Source organism: Loxodonta africana, chromosome 19 (genome assembly GCF_030014295.1).
Source record: "Loxodonta africana isolate mLoxAfr1 chromosome 19, mLoxAfr1.hap2, whole genome shotgun sequence".
In the NCBI taxonomy this organism is placed as follows: Eukaryota; Metazoa; Chordata; class Mammalia; order Proboscidea; family Elephantidae; genus Loxodonta; species Loxodonta africana.
In genome coordinates, this window is record NC_087360.1 from 72,441,408 (window position 1) to 72,461,099 (window position 19,692).

Below are 19,692 nucleotides of genomic sequence, written 5' to 3' on the forward strand. Positions count from 1 at the left end.
GCACCAACCTCACAATTGTTGCTGTGCTTAAGCCCGTTGTTGCAGCCACTGTGTCAATCCATCTCATTGAGGGTCTTCCTCTTTTTCACTGACTCTCTAGTTTACCAAGCATGATGTCCTTCTCCAGGGATTGGTCCCTCCTGATAACATATCCAAAGTATGTGAGATGCAGTCTCACCATCCTCGTCTCCAAGGAGCATTTTCGTTGCACTTCTTTCAAGGCAGATTTGTTCCTTCTTTTGGCAGGAACATTTCCATGGTATATTCCATATTCTTTGCCAACATCACAATTCAAAGGCATCAATTCTTCTTCGGTCATCCTTGTTCATAGGCTGGCTTTCACATGCATATGAGGCGATTGAAAATTCCACCATGGCTTGGATCAGGCGCACCTTAGTCTTCAAGGTGACATCTTTGCTTTTTAACACTTAAAGAGGTCTTTTGCAGTAGATTTGCCCAATGCAATGCATCACTTGATTCCTTGACTGCTGCTTCCATGGGTGATGATTGTGGATCCAAGTAAATGAGATCCTTGACAACTTCAATCTTTTCTCTGTTTATCATGAAGTTGTGTATTGGTCCCGTTGTAAGCACTATGTAAGGGCTGGCAATTATGATTATGTTCCTCTACTGTATCTGCACTGCATTTATTCATCTAATTTTTTAAAATCTCTTTTTGAGACTCACTCCCCCCGTTAGGCCCTGTCTTTGTATCCTCAAATCCAGGCTTTGATAACTGGTTGCTGAAATACAAATTCTGCCATATTTGTCCCCTTATTATGCTGCACAACTCATGCTGCCACCTCCTTTTCTCTTGGACCCGTTACCGTTACTAGTGAGTCATTAGGCAAATAAAAAATAAAATTCTGTTACACATCCGAGGAAACCAGTCTTAAAGTGCCCCAGGTATTTCACAAGCTGAGGAGACTGAGTTCTCCAGAGTCATGGTTCCCCATCTTCACTCCACTTCTTAGGGGTCTGTGGCTAGCAATGGTAGTCTTAAAGTGGTTTCTTCATTCCACCTTCAAGAAACTTTCTGATTACAGAAGTTATAAAATGTTTACTGTATAAAATTTGAAAAATATAGAAAATTAAGAATTAAAAATGATTTTGCCACCAGAAAGAAATAACTAGTGTTGGTGTATAACCTATACTTTTATTCTACGTGTGAAGATTACATTATTACTGTATTTAAAAAAAAAAAACAGATCAAACCCAGCACCGTCAAGTCAATTCCGTCTCATAGTGACCCTAGAGGGTGGAGTAGAACTGCCCTGTAGAGTTCCCAAGGAGCGCCTGGCGGATTCGAACTGCCGACCCTTTGGTTAGCAGCTGTAGCACTTAACCACTACGCCACCAGAGTTTCCTATTCATGTATAATTTTATAAAACATGGCACCATATATGCTTGTTTACAACCTGCTTTTTTTTTTCTTCATGGAATTAAATACTAGTCTTCATTATTTTTAACGTCCACACAGTATTCTACTATATACAGTCTATTTAACAATTCCGTACTCTACAGTGAAGTTCATTCCAATTTTGGGTAGAATAAAAAGCACTACAAGAGACATCTACCCATACACTTCTGCGTATCTGCTTATCTCCTTAGAATAGTTCCCTATAAAGCTGAAGGGCTGTATAGAAAGTCATGGAGATATACACAGTTTTTAATCCATTCTGCTAAGCCACCTTTGATAAAAACTTTTACTAATTTTACACTTTCACAAGCTGTGTATTTACCAGAAAAATACAATGAAAAGGAGCATCATTATTTTAACAGGCATTTCTTCACTAGTCACTGAATCTGACCTTTATAACTGTATTTTTATTGGCTATTTGGATTGCCTCTGTGTCCATGTATACATAAAATTCCCTGTTCATAGCCTTGCTCATTTTTCTATTTGAGCGTCTTTTTCTTACATTTACATTTCAAGCTATTTCAGAAATTTCAAGGGCTAACCAAAATATCAAGTTCCTCTGCTTCTATTACTTTATTAAGTTTGATATGGTAGGGGCTTGGTTGTTAAACCAGAAGCTGCCAATTGACAAGTTACTAAAGACTGAACAATAAAGTCTACACACAGTTATTTGGCATAGTAAGTGTGATCATAAGCACTGGATTCGGCAGATCTAGGTTCTGATCCCTATGGGAGTTTACCTAACTCTCTGAATGTGTTTCCTCCCCTACAAGATGCTGAGAATATCTACCGACCGCTGTGAGGAAGGATTAAGATAATGCCTGTTCAATAAGCGCGCACACAAAAAGTGCTCCAGAAATATTGCAGTTGTCGACAATATTAAACAGTATTTCAAAACAAGCTGATAAAGAAATGAGATTAACTCTTGAAGCAAGGTATTAAAAGATTGTTTTCCACTTCTTCTTTTAACCAAACAAACCTCAGCTCAGATGGGAAATACCTACTTTATGGGTCAGCAATACAGAGCCCTGGTGGCACAAAGGCTAAGTGCTCAGCTGCTAATCAAAAGGCTGGCGGTTCCAACCCACCCAGGGACTCTACTGGAGCAAGACTTGGTGATCCACTCCAGTAAAGATTACAGCCTGGAAAACCCGATGGAGCAGTTCTACTCTGTCATGTGGGGTTGCCAAGAGTCACACACACACACACACACAAAAATGAGACTCCATGCCACCTAACAACAACAGTAGCACGGAGTTAAGTAAAACAGCGGGTCAAGCAAGGAGGGGGAAGGAAAAAAACAAAGAAAACTGGTTCTATCCTACCAAAAACAAAGAAAAAAAATGAGCAGAAGCTTCTGTCTTGCATTTTAGAGCGCGTGTAGGCAATTCACACTCTATAGTAAAACATAATTAATTCCAACTTTAAAAAACACCTTTGCACAGTCAAGAAGCAGGACACCACACAAATTCGTTTAAAATGATACTTGAATATTTCAAAAAAAAATATTCCCTTAAATATAAAATAGATTCTGAACAAACAGGAAGTCAATGTACAAATAACTAGAAATCTCAGAAAGCTGGGTTTTGCTAAGTTTTGTATTATTGGCTTAATAAATAAAAAATAGGCAAAAACATGCAAATTATTCATAAAAAGCAGGGTATTTAATAGCCTTTATAGAACCCATTTTCTTCATGTTCTATAAAAAGGTATAGCAACAATTGTGAGGATGGCACAGGACCGGGCAGTGTTTTATTCTGTTGTACACAAGGTCGCTATGTGCCGGACCCGACAAGACAGCACCTAACAACAACAACAACGTAAGAATGTGCCATCATAACTGATATTATGGTGACCATGAGTCACAGCAAAAATTCTTAAAGTGTCTTCGGAATTAAAAGATAAATGTGAGATGTACTACATGTAGCCTTAATTAATTGGAAGCTAATTAAGCAGTAAGCCCCATTTTCTAGTGATATCCAAGAAAAATCCGTTTGGTGAAATTATAGAAAAAACAAAAATACAAAGTAGATAAGGACAGGGACTTAATTTTGTTCACTTCTGTTTTCCAGCACCTAAAACAATGCCTGGCTATTGGTTACTGAATAGATGGTAAAAATAGCTAAGGTTTATGCTTTACGTGTAAATTTTAAAAATCAATTTAATGTTTAGAGACAATAGCCACACATCTGGTTTCCTGGTTCAGTTCAAGCCTGGCTACTGACTTGCCTGAATAAAGTCACTTAGGGCTCTTGTAGCTTTTCTCTCCCATCTGTGAATTAGGGGTACGAACACTTGCTATCCTACCTGACTTGATCTTATATGAAGCTCAGTTAGGATAATGGAAGCTAAAGGATTCTGTGAACTATAAAACATCATATAAATGCCAGTGTCTACTGTTTCAAGCAAGTCCTTTGTGGAATAAGTTAGGATATGAATTTTATTGACTAAATTCAAATCTCTTCACTGAATCTAGTTAAGTGGCTAAGGATATTAAAAGCCCTATATTTCTTTAAATGTATTCAGTATTTACCTAGGATCTGACCAATATCTTTATAACTAAAGCTTTGCAATATCTATATTTTATTGATGTGTACTAAAATGTTACTACAGGTAGCCCCAACTTATACCAGGGCTCCTTTCCAATGACTTCCTAGTAAGTCCCTTCTGATGTAAGAAACACTTTTTTTTTTTCCAGTTTTTGTTATTATTGCCTTTTATTTTCAGTATCTTTATAAATCTGATCTTTGTCTTTGGGGGTTGGAAACATTACCTATAAACATCTAAGAGTGAACATCTGAGAATAACATCGGCAAATTACACGCTGCCACACTGTATGTAGTACATATTGCCAACAATAAATTCACTAAAAAAAAAAAGTCATTAAGTGCAGTTTGCCTTCACACAAATACGTTGCAAATGGAGGACTACCTGTACTAAATAACATGTGCAGGCAAGGTCAGGATTTAACCATCGTTCTGGTAATAAATACCATGAATGTGGGAGAGAGAAAAGGACAAGATGTGAAATCACTAAGGTCTACATTTTAACTCAGCTAGCTGCAGCACAGCTTGTACATTTTAAAAATATTTTAATTCCTATTTAGTGCTTTTACTGTGTCAGGCACCATTCAAAGCGCTTCATGTGCTTTGATACAATTCTCAAAGCAATTCTATGAGGTAGATACAATTGTCTCTTTTTAAATGAGAAAACCACAATAAGGAGAGGTCAGACAGCTGGCCCAAGGTCTGAGAGCTAGTGGCAGGCTGCGGTAAGACTGAAAACTAGGTAGGTGGCTTCCAGCATCCACAGCTCTCATCACCAAGCTGTACTGCACAGCACTCTTGGGGTGCCTCAATTTTGCTGTAAGGATAAGACTGCCCAGGATTCTGTGTGAGGATCAAATGATATAAACAATGTAACAATACTTGGTAAGAGTCAAGGACTATATAATTAACATTAAAGACAAAAATTTCCCTCCCCAAGAATTTTACATGGAAACTCTGGTGGCCTAGTGGTTAAGTGCTGCAGCTGCTAACCAAAAGGCCAGCAGTTCAAATCTACCAGGCACTCCTTGGAAACTCTACAGGGCAGTTCTGCTCTGTCCTATAGGGTCGCTATGAGTCGGAATAGGCTCAAGGGCACTGGGTTTTAAGAATTTTACATAAAATGTTCTCCCTAAGGTCCTGTATTTTTTAAAAACTGGCTCGAGCTGTAAATTATGCTGCTTTATTGCCTTTTGGGGGGGAAAAGGGGTGTATACAGGGAGGTGCCAAGTCAGTGTAAAAATCCATTTAAAATAAATGGCAAACAACATAGCATTGTGGGATCATTTCAATAGACTCTTGTTAAGTCTAAAGATTCAATGTAGAAAAGACTTTTACATAACATCCTTGAACACTAAGAAGGCAGAAAGTTACGAAACATCTGAGAGTTAATACCAAAAGATCAATGGATTAAATGTTTTCTAAATATACCTCAATGCAACAGAAACTTATGTAATCTCAATGGGAAACTTGTGATTTTGGCAAAGGTTTTCAAACCTTCTGGTTGACGGATTAATCATGTGTGGGCTAACTGCAGAGGCGATTTTTTTCTTTCTAGCTAGTATTTACTTGTTACATTACAACAATTCTATGAATAAGTTATAGTGAAGGCCTTCATTATTAATAATGAAAGTATTATTAAATAGCTACAACAGTACAATAAATAAATTTCAAATGTCTATCAAAAGATCAAAAGGTCAGCAGTTCAAATCCACCTGGCGCTCCTTGGAAACCCTATGGGGCAGTTCTACTCTGTCCTATAGGGTCACTATGTGTCAGAATCGACTCGACAACCACGTGTTTGGTTTTGGTTATCTAATCAACTCTCAAGAAATCTAACAATTGTACAAATATATGATTTTACTAGTTAATGTTTTTATTTATGCCCATAAACTGTGAAGCACATTGTCTGCACTTTATCGACTCATTTGTTGGCTCTAAGACTTTGTCCTACTTCGCCCTAAGAATTCAAGGGATGCAAGAATGTACACTTATTAACTTAAGAGAAGGTTATAATCATTAGTTCAGTAGTAGTTAATACTGAATAGTGCTGTTGGTAAGTTGCATCCTCTTAATTTATACTCAAAAAATTATACTGGTGACCAAAAAAAAAAATTTTTTTTGGAAATTTATATTAAACATTTTTATTGGATGAGCTACAAAGGCAGCTATGGATCCTGGACCAACATTTAGGAGAAGAGGACCAACACTGAGCAGAACAGTTAGGAGACCTGCTAGCTGCTTGGGTGTGGACCAGCCATTTCACTGCCGGGCTCCTGCTTCTTCCTTTTTAAAATGAGGCCCATGGCGAGATACTACATGGGCTGCACAGCTGAGACCAGCTTCCCCACTCTCCCGCTAGCCCCACCGAGAGGCAGAGCCCTGCGCACACGAATTCTGTACTCCAGATAGATGTCATTTGTTCTGAGTCTATCACTCCCCACTCTCCCTCTAGCCCCTCCAAGAGGCAGAGCCCTGCATACCCGAATTCTGTACTCCAGATAGATGTCATCTGTTCTGAGTCTATCGTTCTATTTTATAAGTGCTTACTCTTCAAAACGATACTGAACGAAAATGAAAATATGTTGACTTTGCGCTTTGAACCCTGAAAGTGTTAAATTATTCAAGTTATTGTCACTAGTTCAAAATGACTAAGCACTTAGGGAAAAGACGAACCAGAATAGACTTTCAGGTACATCGTTCATAAATTTACCTAATTCCTAACATTGTATTTTAAATGTCTTCTTATTTTCTTGGAAATACGCACCTAAGTATTATTCCTTTCCAATATACAAATCCAAACAAAACCAAACCCATTGCCATTGAGTCAACTCTGACTCACAGTGACCCTGACTTATCAGGACCCTATAGGACAATAGGGTTTCCAAGGCTATAATCTTTATGGAAGCAGACTGCCACATCTTCTCCCCAACAGTGGCTGGTGGGTTCCAACCGCTCACCTCCCACCTTTCGGGTCAGCAGTCCAGCACTTAAGCACCTGCACCACCAGGGCTCCTTACTCCAATATATAGACACTAAACTCTTGAAATACGCTTATATAACACAAGGCTTATCAACAGCGCCACTACTGACATGTGGGGCGTGATAATTCTTTGTGGTGGGTGGTTGTCCTGTGATGCTTAGCAGCATACTGACTTTAATCAACTAGATGTTAGTACCACCTGTGCCAGCCCAAGTTATGACAACCAAAAGTCTATCCTGGTGGCCAACTGTCCTGAAGAACCCCCCCTCCAGCTGCCTCCAATTGAGAAACATCGACTTAGAAGAACAGCTCATTTTACGGAGGGGCGTTGGACATTGCTTCCTTCCAGCAGACTAAGGGTACCTTAAGCAAAGTGTTAGCCTAAGTTAGAAGACAGAAGCAGCTTCCAGGAGATGAAGAAACAGACAACAGAGCTACAAAGCTCTCCCCACAGTTTGATCAAGAGTGGAAAGGCACACAGAAGCATGGCAAAGTACTCCATCAAAGGCTGCCTCTGTCTTTACAACGACGAGCTAGGTGCATTCGAAAACAAACATATGCGTATATGAAATAGATGATTTGAAACAGGAAGGTGGAAACCTTCAAGAAGAGCGACCAATTTTGAAGGCGTTTTCAGGCAAGGGGTGGCCGCCCCGGCCAGCGCCTCCATCGCCCGAATCCGGGGCCCGGCAGGGGAGCCTTGGGATGCCGGAGCCAGAGGAGCTCCCGCCACGCCCACCGGACGTCACCCGTTACACAACTCCCCCCCCCCCACAAGCTTATGCAATTCCGCCCTCCCGCGGCTCCCATTGCCCGGGTGACTTTTGTGGGAGAAGAAGGTAAACGTTGCACGCCTGGCCGCAGGTGGGGGCCTCTCCCGCCCCGGCTGTCGTTCCCCGCGGCGGGCTCCCCAGGGCCCGCGCGGCGGCGGCCAATTCCCGGAAAGCGCGGCAGGAAGCGGGCGGCCGCTCGGGCTGGCCCACCTCCCTGCCCACCGCGCGCTCGGCCGCCTCGGCCCGGGGCCCCCGCTCCGCTCCGGACGCCCGGCGGTGGCCGCTGGCCGAGGGAGCCGGCGAGGGAACTCCGCGCCCGTGCGCCCCTCCCCGCGCCGCGTCACAGTCGGCTCCGAGGGCGATCCCCATTGTGACCGAAGCACTCCGGGGCGCCGCCCCTCCCACACCCGCGCGGACCCCGGGACCCGAGGGGCCGGAGACGGGAGAGGAGGGAGGGCGGGTCGGGCCGCGCCGCTCCCCGCGGTCACCTGCTCGCAGCGCCTCGCAGGCGGCGGCCAGGGCCTCCCGGTAGCGCCCCTGGTGCAGCAGCTCCCCGAGCCGGCCGGCCGCCCGGGCCCTCTCCCGCAGGCCCGGGAACCACTTTTCGGCCAGGTGGTTGAGGACGACGCTGGTCCTGAAGCCCGAGGCGGCGGCCGGGGGCGGCGGCCCCTGGGCACCGGCGGCCGGCAGGCGGGCCCGGCAGAGGCGGCAGTGGGCGCGGAGCTCTCTCCGCAGGCAGCGGCGGCAGTAGCTGTGGCCACAGGGCACGGTCACCGGCTCGCTCAGGAAGCCCCGGCAGCCCAGGCAGCTCAGGAGCCCGGCGGCGCCGGCCTGGGCGCCCGCAGCCGGGGCCGCGCTCCAGCGCAGCCCGTGCCGGAGCCGGTAGTTGAGCACCAGGCAGTCCACCAAGGTGCCGAGGCGCTCGGGCCTGCCGGGGGCCCCGCGGCGCAGCGCCGCCGAGTACGCCTCCAGCGCTCCCTTCAGGTGGCCGCCCAGCGCCAGCAGCTCGCCGCGGCGCAGCAGCAGCTCCCCGCGCTCCAGCCGCTCGCCGCTGCCGCCGCCCACTGCCCAGCGCCGCGGGGCCACCTCGCGGCTCCCCCCCGGGCCGCTCCTCGCCACCGCCGGAGACGACATGGCCCGCGGACGGCTGCTGCTCCGCCGCCGCCGCCGCCGCCGCCGCCGCCGCCGCCCCGCTCCCGGAGCCTCCGGGGCGCGCGGCTCCGCACGCGGCCCGCGAGCAGGGGGGCGTGGCGCGCGGACACGGCGGGCAGCGCGCGCCCGGGAAGCCCCGGAGGCGGGCCGGGCCGGGCCGGGCCGGGCCGGGCCGGGCGGGGCGGGGCGGGGCGGGGCCGAGCTCGGCTCCCCCTTGGCCGGCGACAACCGACCGCGCGGCCCCCGCCCCTCGCGAGCCCCTGCTGGCGAGGACCGAGGTCAGATGATCCCCCAGCGCCGATCCAATTGGCTTCTCAGGAAAGAAGGGCCCGGCTAGTTGTTGGCGAACAAAGGACCTCCCTCCCCTTCCCTAACCGCCGGACTTCCCCACCTGCTAGGCCCTCTGCCCTCGTCTCTCCTCCAGCCCCTGCTCGGCCGGCCCTCCGGCCGGGCAGCCAGCCTCGCGGGTCTGAGGCTTGAAGGACCGACCTTCCCCTGACACGCCCGCCCACCTGGGTGGGGACCCGAGGATCCGCCCCCAATTCCTGGCTGGTGGGAGCCTGCACGCGTGGTGGGGCCGTCGTCAGGTGCAGCTCTGCTTTACGCCCCAAGTTACAGATGGTATGTACAGGCAGAGGGCTTAGGGATGCGTCAAGTCAGCCGCATGACTTGGTGACTCAAAACTTTAGAAACAAACAAACAAAACCAGCCACGTTCCTAAGGCGACTGCCCTCCAGAGAGCAAGGCAGTTAGCCCTGATGCCAAGTTACTGCTTTTCCTGTTTAAAACCCAGCCCCTAGCTCGAGGGAGGAAGCCCACAGGTTTCTGGGATGCCAGCTGTATTCGCCACACCTCAGTCACTGCCCCCAGTGCCGGCTAAGGTCTATAAAAAAAAAAAAAAAAAAAAAGATCTATAGTGGGTGGTTTTAAAAAGAAATGAGGAAAAAATGCTTTTCATATGGCAGTTACTATATCACTATGACCCAAGCAGGGTCTGCATTTTGACAACAGAAGAAAATGACCTGATTTATATATAATGGGTTATATTGACTTTAATTAAACTTGACAGTAGCAAGTTTAAAGCTCTCAGTTGAAAACTTTTATAGATTTGATTATATACTAGATTGTCAATGCCGGAAGTGACTGGAGAACTTTTAGTCCTTTTTCAAATGGAAAATGGTGGCCCAGAGAGGGGAAGTTATTTGCCCCAAATCACACGGCTAATATTCTACAGAGGTTTTAAGGTCATCTAATTCTCATTCTACTATTATGTTCCTACGTTAGATTCTAGAAATAATTTACACGAGATTTCCAAAGTAAAGGGAGTTGCTTACTGGAATGTTAACCTGAGCATGCTTTGTCTGAAATTGGCTAATATTTAATTAATACCCCTCTACACACAACAGCAGTTAGGACTCAAAACCACGTTCTCAATCCCGTTTGTTTTTACTACACACTGAGCAAATCATGTAATTTCAGAGAAGGTGTAGCTCTGTTTCCCCAGAAGGTATGAGGAAGAAGAGTTGACTGAGAAAAAGTTGAGGCTCCTGCTTCAACACAGTGCAGAGGAAAGCAAGTTCAGTTATCATTCACATGGCACCCAAAGCAAATTATGGCTAAGCGCCCCCCCCAAAAAAAACCCATTGCCATCGAGTTGATTCCAACTCATAGCAACCCTATAAAAAATAAAACTCATAGCTGTCCAGTCAATTCTGACTCATAGTGACCGTATAGGGCAGAGAGCAGAACTACATTCATAAAGTTTCCAAGGAGTACCTGGTGTATTCGAACTACCGACCTTTTGGTTAGCAGCTGTAGTTCTTAACCACTAAGCCACCAGGGTTTATAACCCACTAAAACCAAACCCACTGCCATTGAGTCGATTCAGAGTAGAACTGCCCCATAGAGTTTCCAAGGAACGCCTGGTGGATTCGAACTGCTAAACTTTTGTTTAGCAGCCGTAGCACTTAACCACTATGCCACCGGGGTATCCACCAGGGTTTATAAAAAAAAAAAATAGCAACTCCTAATTATTTGGGGGAAGGGGTTAGTGTGATTAATTCATGATCATAACCTCAAATCTAATCCCAACTCTTTACATTGCTACCTTCTCTCAATTAGCAAAACAATGACGTTAGTCAGATGCCCACACACTCATTTGAGACTTGAAACCGTAAGTCCCAGAAAAAATATCCCTATGCTTGTGAACATTAACTTTTAGGGTGCATTCTTGTCATCAAGAGCAACTTGCAACAATGTACAGTGGTAAATATTTAATAAATAGATGTTTTTATGGTCACACAAGGAGTATAAGACATTGATACATATGCATAAATTACCAAATACAGATTACTCCGGTTGTATTAGGGAATTTCCCCCCAAAGTCAAATGTGTGATTCAGAAAAGACTGTGAAGTAGCATTTGTCCTTTGGAGTTTCTTTCCCTCATAGGTATGACAAATCTCCAAATCTAATTCTGTTGTGAAATAAAATGGCACAATTATGAGAATGTGAGAAAAAAGGGGGGGGGCTGTAGGAGGAATCTAGCCATGTTCTCCTTGGCATTTGTGAATGGTTACAATTGATGTTTTCTGGTTTATACATTTACATAACTCCTTCGCATTTATGTAACTTATTTATGTAAGAGGCTGTGCTGCTGCTGTGGTCTGTGTGCCTCGCACACCTTCCCTCTGAAGCGGCAAGTCAGTGTGGGGCAAGGCAGTCTCGGCGATAGGACGGGTCATTCTCCAGTTATTCTGTGTCACCCAAAAGAGATATGCACTTGAATGTGGTTTCTGTTTAAATTCAAAAGAGAGAGAAGTTGGTGTCTTTCTTCATTCATTTTCTAAAATTTAGACTTTGGTTTCTGACTCACTGGGGAGAGGAGGAAATTCTGTGAAGCAGCGCTTGGCCAGGAGGAGAGTGACGGGGCGAAGCTCTGCCTCTTTTTCCTTCCAGCATTATTCTCTCCTGATATTCTTTGCTCACAAAACAGTGAAATCAGGAGATTTGTATTTCATCTCAGTTTTTTTAGTGTTGTCTTCTAAAATGAGATCAGTTATGTAAGAGAGTACCAAGAAACACATAACTGTTTCCTAATTTGGAAAATGCTTATCACCATCCTTCCTGCTTATCCCTGTCCCCCACCCCCCACCACCACGCCACAAGAAGACCGTTCTGATGTAGTTAAAGTAAACTCTATTTAGCAGTAATGTAACAGGGCTTTCCTTGTACATAAGTTAGCCGAACATGTGCATTGGAACCTCTTTTTTTTTACATGGGTGAATTTATCATTTGTTTCTTCACATCTTATCTTTAAAAAGGGGAGACTGAGTTTAAGCCATGAAGAAAAAGAGCCAAGCAAAATTACCTCCACTTCCTCTGGTTCATTTCAGTGGATAACATTCTACACGATATATTGAAAACAGTGAACTCTAAAGTTTCATCAGTACATACCAATAGTGTTTTTATATATACAGATGGGAGGGGCATTGAGACCACCTCTTCACAGCCCTCATTTTATACAGGAGACAGCTAAGATCCGAGATGCTGCTGGTTTACTAGAAGGCATACCGAAGAGGGCATCCGGACGTGGTGCTGACCGTATTGATGCCTCTGTACCTGGGAGGAGCTCACCTGGCTTCGCTGGGCTTCATTTGCCATCTGAGGGAACTGGAAGGATCTCTAAGGTCCCTTCCACCTCTGGAGCTGAGCCCCAGGAATTTGTCGGAATCCAGTGAGAAGAGGCAGAGCCTCCCAGACTCAGGAACACAGCAATGTGACACCTGATGAAAATGTAACAGCAGAAGATGAAGGCTGAGAATAGACGAGGGAACCAAGGAGCACACTTGTTTTTAGCGAGCTCTCAGCCCTGCTCAGCAGAGGGGAAATCAAACTCTGGAACGTAAATTTTTTCAGTGGTTGGATAGGGATCACTCACACGTGCACGTACACACACACACACACCCCCCTCCTTGTCCCTACTGTAGATCTGTGAGAGGCTGAAGGTAAGCCTCTGGGGGGAGGAGTGGCTGGTTATATAATCTGGGCATTTGTGAGAAAGTTTATATAAGATGCTAAAAATACACAGTATATGATTGCTATAATGGTGTTCTCAGCAAAGAGCCCGAATGAGGATAACCTGAATAGGTTAAATAGAGGTGATGGTAAGTAGAAGCCTAAACTTAATTTCTTACAATGACTTCTGTCTCACCAAGTACAGCTCACTGTTAAACTACACTGTTATCCCACAAGGGATACTGTGAAAATGCTCAAGGGACAATACCCTTACCGAGGATACTATTCTGAATTCTTCTTTAACACTCTGAAGAATCTAGGTATACTAAATGCATATGCTATATTCTGGAGAAAAAAGACTGGTGATATACTTCTGAAAAATCAGTGGATGAAAAAATCCTATGGGTCACAACGATCTGATTCGGTTGTCCATGGGGCTGCCCTCAATCAGGGCTCGACGTGACAGCAGCTAGTAACAACAAGAACATCCTGTCTTCTGTTTTGTTGGGAGTCAAATCGAGAAGATGAATGCATTTGCAAATATTAAGATGTTAAACGGAAATAGACAAAGGAATACATGCCATTATTTTAGCAAGTTCTAAGAACTGATGAATAAAATCTCCCAGTGCTTCCTGTTTTCTTGCCTTGTATTTTCCACCCTTTGGCACTAATGTCATCTGACATTTATATGTATTTTTCTTCCTTAAGAATGTAAAGTCCTGCCCATCATGTTCACCAATGGGTTTCTAACACCTAGGGCATGGGGAAGATAGTAGAGAATCACTGTTGAACTAATAGCTACACAAATTAAAGACATCACCTAGTACTCTTCATTCTTCTTAGTGACAAAAAGTCACTAACATACTGTTGTTGTTGTTGTTGTTAGTTGCCATTGCATTGACTGCAACCCTTGGTGACCTTATGTGCAACAGAACAAAATGCTGCTTGGTCTTGTGTCATCCTTACAATCACTGGCATGTTCGAGTCCATTAGTCCTGCTACTGTGCCAATCCATCCCACTGAGGGTCTTCCTTGCCCTCATTGGACCTCCACTTCACCAAACACAACGTCCCCCTCCAGTGATGTGTCCAAAGCAAGCAAATCTAACAATGTTCTATTGTGATCCATAAGGTTGTCATTGGCTAATTTTCAGAAGCAGATCACCAGGCCTTTCTTCCTAGTCTTAGTCTGGAAGCTGTGCTGAAACCTGTCCACCATGGGTGACCCTGCTGGTATTTGAAATACCAGTGGCGTAGCTTCCAGCATTGTAGCAACACAGAAGCCTCTACAGAATGACAAACTGACAGACGGTGGTGGATTAACACACTGGTACAATTTTATTTCCTACATTTCTCCTCTCTGTTTCTCACACTGAACATCTGGTCTGCCAGAAAATCCTTTTGGTTCTACCTTCAGAATATACCCAGAGTCAGCCTCTTCTCTCCTCTCCCCTGCCACCTCCCTGTTCCAGGCTACCAGCATCTACCAATTGAATTACTGCCACAGACTCCTGCCTGGCCTCTGTTTCTCTCATTTCTCCCTCTGTTCCATTGTCAAGTCAGGAACCGTGATCATCTTAAAGCATAAACTCCCTTGCTCTCCAAAACACAGCTCAGGAGACAATCTGCAGTCCCAGCTGTGACGCAGAAGTCGGCGCTTAAGTCTGCCTCCACCCTCCACCTCTGATCTTACCTCCCCCTGGTATCCTTGTTCCTCACTCCTCTCCAGGCTCACTAGCCTCTTCACCAAGGTTCATAGCTCAAGGCCTTTGCGCTTCCTGCCCTACACACTTTACAACCCTACACGCCCTTCACCACAGCCTCTGTTTCTTGATGCCTTCACTTCAGTGACCCCTGGGCTTCAACCTCAATCCACAACTGCTGTCTCCCTCTGGGGCCTGCACCAGGCCCCAGTGTGACCTGCCGTGCAACACAGCCCTTTTTCTCCTCAGGGCAGGGACATGGTCTGTTTCCCCCGACCCCAAACACAGCAAGACCACACAGCCAACTGAGGGCAGCCCGTCTCCCCCAGGACAGGAAAGAACCCAGGGCAGGGCCCACCACTCCCATGGTGAGCCTGTAAGTGTTTTGGTTTTTTCAAATACAAAATATGAGATTCCACTTCAGGGGCCCAAATTGCCTTCATTTTCCACTGGAAAATTATCAGAATTATCAAAATTTGTTCAGAGATTACAGTCTCCCTGAGCTGGAAGGAACTTTAGAAATATCTATTACAACCCCTTCACTGTAAGTAGCAACCATGGTCTGTTTGTCACACTGTGGTGGCTCATGTGTTGCCAGGATGCTGGACACTATGCCGCTGTAGATATTCATTCCTTTACAACTATCGGAATAAGAAATTACCATGTGTCGGGAGCCCTGGTGCCACAATGTTTAAGTGCTTGACTGCTAACCAAAAGGCTGACAATTTGAATTCACGCAGCGTCTTGACCAGATAAGTAATCTACTCCCATAAAGATTAAACCCAAACCCATTGCCATCGAGTCAATTCTGACTCATTGTGACCCTATAGGACTGCTGACCTTTTGGTTAGCAGCTGAGCCTAGAAAATCTTATGGGGCAGTTCTATTCTGTCACATAGGGTCACTTGAGTTGAAAATTGGCCTGACAGCACCTAACAACAACAACATATGTCAGGTACTGTTTTAGGTGCCGTGCTAGTTGTATTGTTTGGTTTCTTTAAGGTCTGATGTTTATAATGGTGCACACAGAACTGGAGAAAACATTGACATCGTCAGTGATTTGATTCTGCTCGGATCAACAGTCAACGTCTGTGGAAGCAGCATCGAGAAATGAAATGATGTATTCCGTTGGACAAATCTGCTGCAAAAGATCTCTTTAAAGTTTTAAAAAGCACAGATGTCACTTTGATGACTAAAGTGTGTTTGACCCAAGTCATGGTCTTTTCACGCATGGTTCCGTCATGTGCATTCAAAAGCTAGACAATGAAATAGGAAAAGAGAAGGAGAATTGATGTGTTTAAACTGCAAAGTATAGTAAGTATAGTGTGGATTGCCAAGAGAATGAACAAATTAGTCTTTGAGGAAATGCAACCAGAATGAATGTTCCTTACAAGCGAGAATGCTGAGACGTCAACTGGCTTGTTTTGGACACGTCATCAGGAAAGAGCAACCATTAGAAAAGGACATCATGTTTGGTAAAGTAGAGGGCCAGTGAAAACAAGAGAGACCCTTGATGAGATGGACTGACGCAGTGGCCACAACGGCTGACTCAAACATACGAGGATGGCACAGGACTGGGCAACGTTCCCTTCTGTGATAACCAAGGTTACCATAAGTTGGAACCCAGTCAACAACAACAACATATACAGACCTAAGGCATTCTTTTTAACTGCTGCCTGATAGGCCATTGTATGGGTGAATTCTGTATAATCACTGCCCCTAAAGGAGAGGGAAGGGGCTGGAGAGGAGAAGACAATGGCCCTCTTTAGCTGTATCCTTCTGAGAATTGCCTTTGTGAAGTTCGGGAAGTTCACTCATTTTCCAAGGGTTTCTAATGTTGCCAAAAATATAAATATAAATAAATATGCCACAAAATATGTAAGAAAAGACAACCGGTTTTCAACAATGGGGTGGGAATGGTGAGTTGATTGTGAAATAGTGACTGCACAGTACCTAAGGAAAAGACAGATATTTCTGTATCTAAACTGGGGACAGAGAAACCCATCTTCTTCCCTCTTGACTTGTGAGCATATCCGCAGTAACATACTGCAAGGCTAGAAAGTCACCATATTTCAGGAAAAGAGATAAAACACCTTATTGCCTTAGGATCCTAAGTAATTGCTCCTTTCTTACGATATTATCTTGTCCCACCCTTGTGCAGCATGCTAAAATAACCAAAAAAATAAACCCATTGCCGTGGAGTCGATTCCAACGCATAGCAACCCTACAGGACAGAGTAGAACTGCCCCACAGGGTTTCCAAGAAGCACCAGGTGGATTCGAACTGCCAACATTTTGGTTAGCATCCCGTAGCTCTGGTGCGGCATGCAGCAGTTTTAAAAAAGAAAGTTTTTCAGCAAATCATAGTCAACTTTGCAAAATTCATTTGCTCTGATTTTACATCGAGAGAACGAGAGGTTGCACACACATGTTCTTTGCAGCACTGTCTACAATAGCAAAAAGATGAAAGCAACCAAGGTGCCCATCAGCGGATGAATGGATAAATAAATTATGGTATATTCACACAATGGAATACTACACATTGATAAAGAACAGTGAGGAATCTGTGAAACATTTCATAACATGGAGGAATCTGGAAGGCATTGTGCTGACTGAAATTAGTCAGTTGCAAAAGGAAAAATATTGTATGAGACCACTATTATAAGAACTCCAGAAATAGTTTAAATAGAGAAGAAAATACTCTTTGAATGTTATGAGAAGGGGGGGGAGGGAGGGAGGGTAGGAGAGGAGTATGCACTAATTAGATAGTAGATAAGAACTACTTCAGGCGAAGGGAAAGACAACACACAATACAGGGGAGGTCAGCACAACTGCACTAAACGAAAAGCAAAGAAGTTTCCTGAATAAACTGGATGCTTCAAAGGCCAGCATAACAGGGGCAGGGGTTTGGGGACCGTGGTTTCAAGGGACATCTAAGTCAATTGCCATAACAAAATCTACGAAGAAAACATTCTGCATCCCACTTTGGAGAGCGGCATCTGGGGTCTTAAAACGCTAGCAAGCAGCATCTAAGATGCATCAATTGGTCTCAACCCACCTGGATCAAAGGAGAATGAAGAACACCAAGAACACAAGGTAGTTACGAGCCCAAGAAACAGAAAGGGCCACATAAACCAGAGACTACATCAGCCTGAGACCAGAAGAACTAGAAGGTGCCCGGGTACAACCAATGACTGCCCTGACAGGGAATACAACAGAGAACCCCTGAGGGAGCAGGAGAGCAGTGGGATGCAGACCTCAAACTCTTGTTAAAAGACCAGACTTAATGGTCTTTCTGAGACTAGAAGGACCCCGGTGGTCATGGCCCCCAGACCTTCTGTTGGCCCAGGACAGGAACCATTCCCAAAGCCAACTCTTGTGATAGGGATTGGACTGGACAATGGGATGGAGAAGGATGCTGGTAAGGAGTGAGCTTCTTGGATCAGGTGGGCACTTGAGACTATGTTGGCATCTCCTGTCTGGAGGGGAGATGAGAGGGTAGAGGGGGTTAGAAGCTGACGGAATAGACACGAAAAGAAAGAGTAAAGGAGGGAGAGGGCTGTCTCATTAGGGGGAGAGCAGTTGGGAGTATGTAGTAAGGTGTATATAAATTTTTGTGTGAGAGACTGACTAGATTTGTAAACTTTCATTTAAAGCACAATAAAAATTAAAAAAAAAAACAATGAGAGGTTCACAGTGTTGACAAGTTTTACCCATTGAAATAGAATCCTTATTAAAACAAAGTAAAATCTTATACATTAAATAAAATACATTCGTGGGTCATTTTAGAAAGAACATTAGAAATGAAGTATTCTCTCACTAACATCATGACAGCCAGCAAAAGTGATCTATTAGGATATTTTTTTGTTATTACAGCCTGGCCTTGTCATAGACTGACAGTAAAAACATGAATGCTGAGCTAGTTACCGAGTCCCTGGGTGGCACAAACAGTTAAGTGCTGGATTGCTAACTGAAATGTTGGCCATTTGAACCCACTCAGAGGGTCCTCAGAAAAAGGTCTGGCAATCTACTTCCGACAACTCAGCAATTTGAAACCCTACGGGAACACAGTTTCACTCTGCACACAAGGGGTTTCCATCAGTCAGAATCGATCTGACGGTAAGAGGTGGTAAAGCTAGTTACACAGTGTCTGTCCGCGAGGTCACAGGTTATCAGGGCCACTAGCAAGATCAGAAACCAGCCAATACTGGGTGAGGGAGCCATCATTTCTCAGGAAGCAAGCTGGGGAAACACAAGATAGAAGGCCTCCGACATATTTATGTATGGATTAGGAGTGGATAACAAAAACCAAACCAAACCCGTTGTCATCGAGTCGATTCCGACTCCTAGCGACCCCATAGGACAGAGTAGAACTGCCGCATAGGGTTTTCACGGAGCGGCTGGTGGATTTGAACTGCCGATCTTTGGGTTAGCAGCTGAGCTCTTAACCATTGTGCCACCAGGCTCCTAGGAGTGGATAACACCTGTGATTTGCTTAACAAAAAATAAAGGCTAAACTCCTGGGAGGCAGGACAGCAGGGATCATGGTATTAGCAGCAGGGCTCCAGAGGAAAGGTATGAGTGAGAAAGAAAAAGGGAAGAGAGCAGAGGTAATGGCCATCAAGTCACTGCCCTGATCCAACTGCGCGTTGACAGTAAGGGCCCCTTCGGGATTTCCACCCAGGCATGATTTCTACACTGTAGTGTCATGCGGTGAGCCGGGAAGGGCTACGCAGGCCCAGTAAAGGTTCTGATGAGTGAAGGATGACCTGGGAGGCGAGGCCAGCACGTGTCAGGGAAGAGGGCTTTGATCCACAGCAGGCAGCCTGGGGTTCTGTGGTTGGCCTCTGCTCCTGCTTGGGACAATGCTTTAGTGCTTCCTGACTGCTACCTTGCCGTGGCCTGTAAAGACTTGTTGGCACAACATCAGATGTAACCGGGTATTCTATTATCAAAGTACAACCCCCCCAAAACAACGGAACAAACCTGTTGCTGTCAAGTTGATTTCGACTCGAGACGACCCCGTGTGTGCAGAGTAGAACTGCTCCATAGTGTTTTCAGGGATGTGATCTTTTGGAAGCGAATCGCCAGGCCTGTCTTC

The 19,692-nt window shown here is 45.1% G+C and overlaps 1 protein-coding gene and 1 long non-coding RNA gene across 2 annotated transcripts in view; one reads left to right on the top strand and one right to left on the bottom strand.

The window, feature by feature from the left end:
* Nucleotides 1–8,856, bottom strand: part of LONRF1 (LON peptidase N-terminal domain and ring finger 1) — a 39,461-nt gene extending 30,605 nt beyond the window's left edge. The window contains exon 1 of the mRNA XM_064272845.1: nucleotides 8,211–8,856. Coding sequence (XP_064128915.1) covers nucleotides 8,211–8,856 — 646 coding nt within the window. The remainder of the gene's footprint in view (nucleotides 1–8,210) is intronic.
* A 219-nt stretch (nucleotides 8,857–9,075) lies between these two features.
* On the top strand, nucleotides 9,076–17,306 carry LOC135228262 (uncharacterized). Its single transcript, XR_010318663.1, has 3 exons — nucleotides 9,076–9,495; nucleotides 12,401–12,880; nucleotides 15,595–17,306. It is a non-coding gene; the product is annotated as an uncharacterized LOC135228262 (long non-coding RNA).
* The last annotated feature ends 2,386 nt before the right edge of the window (nucleotides 17,307–19,692 follow it).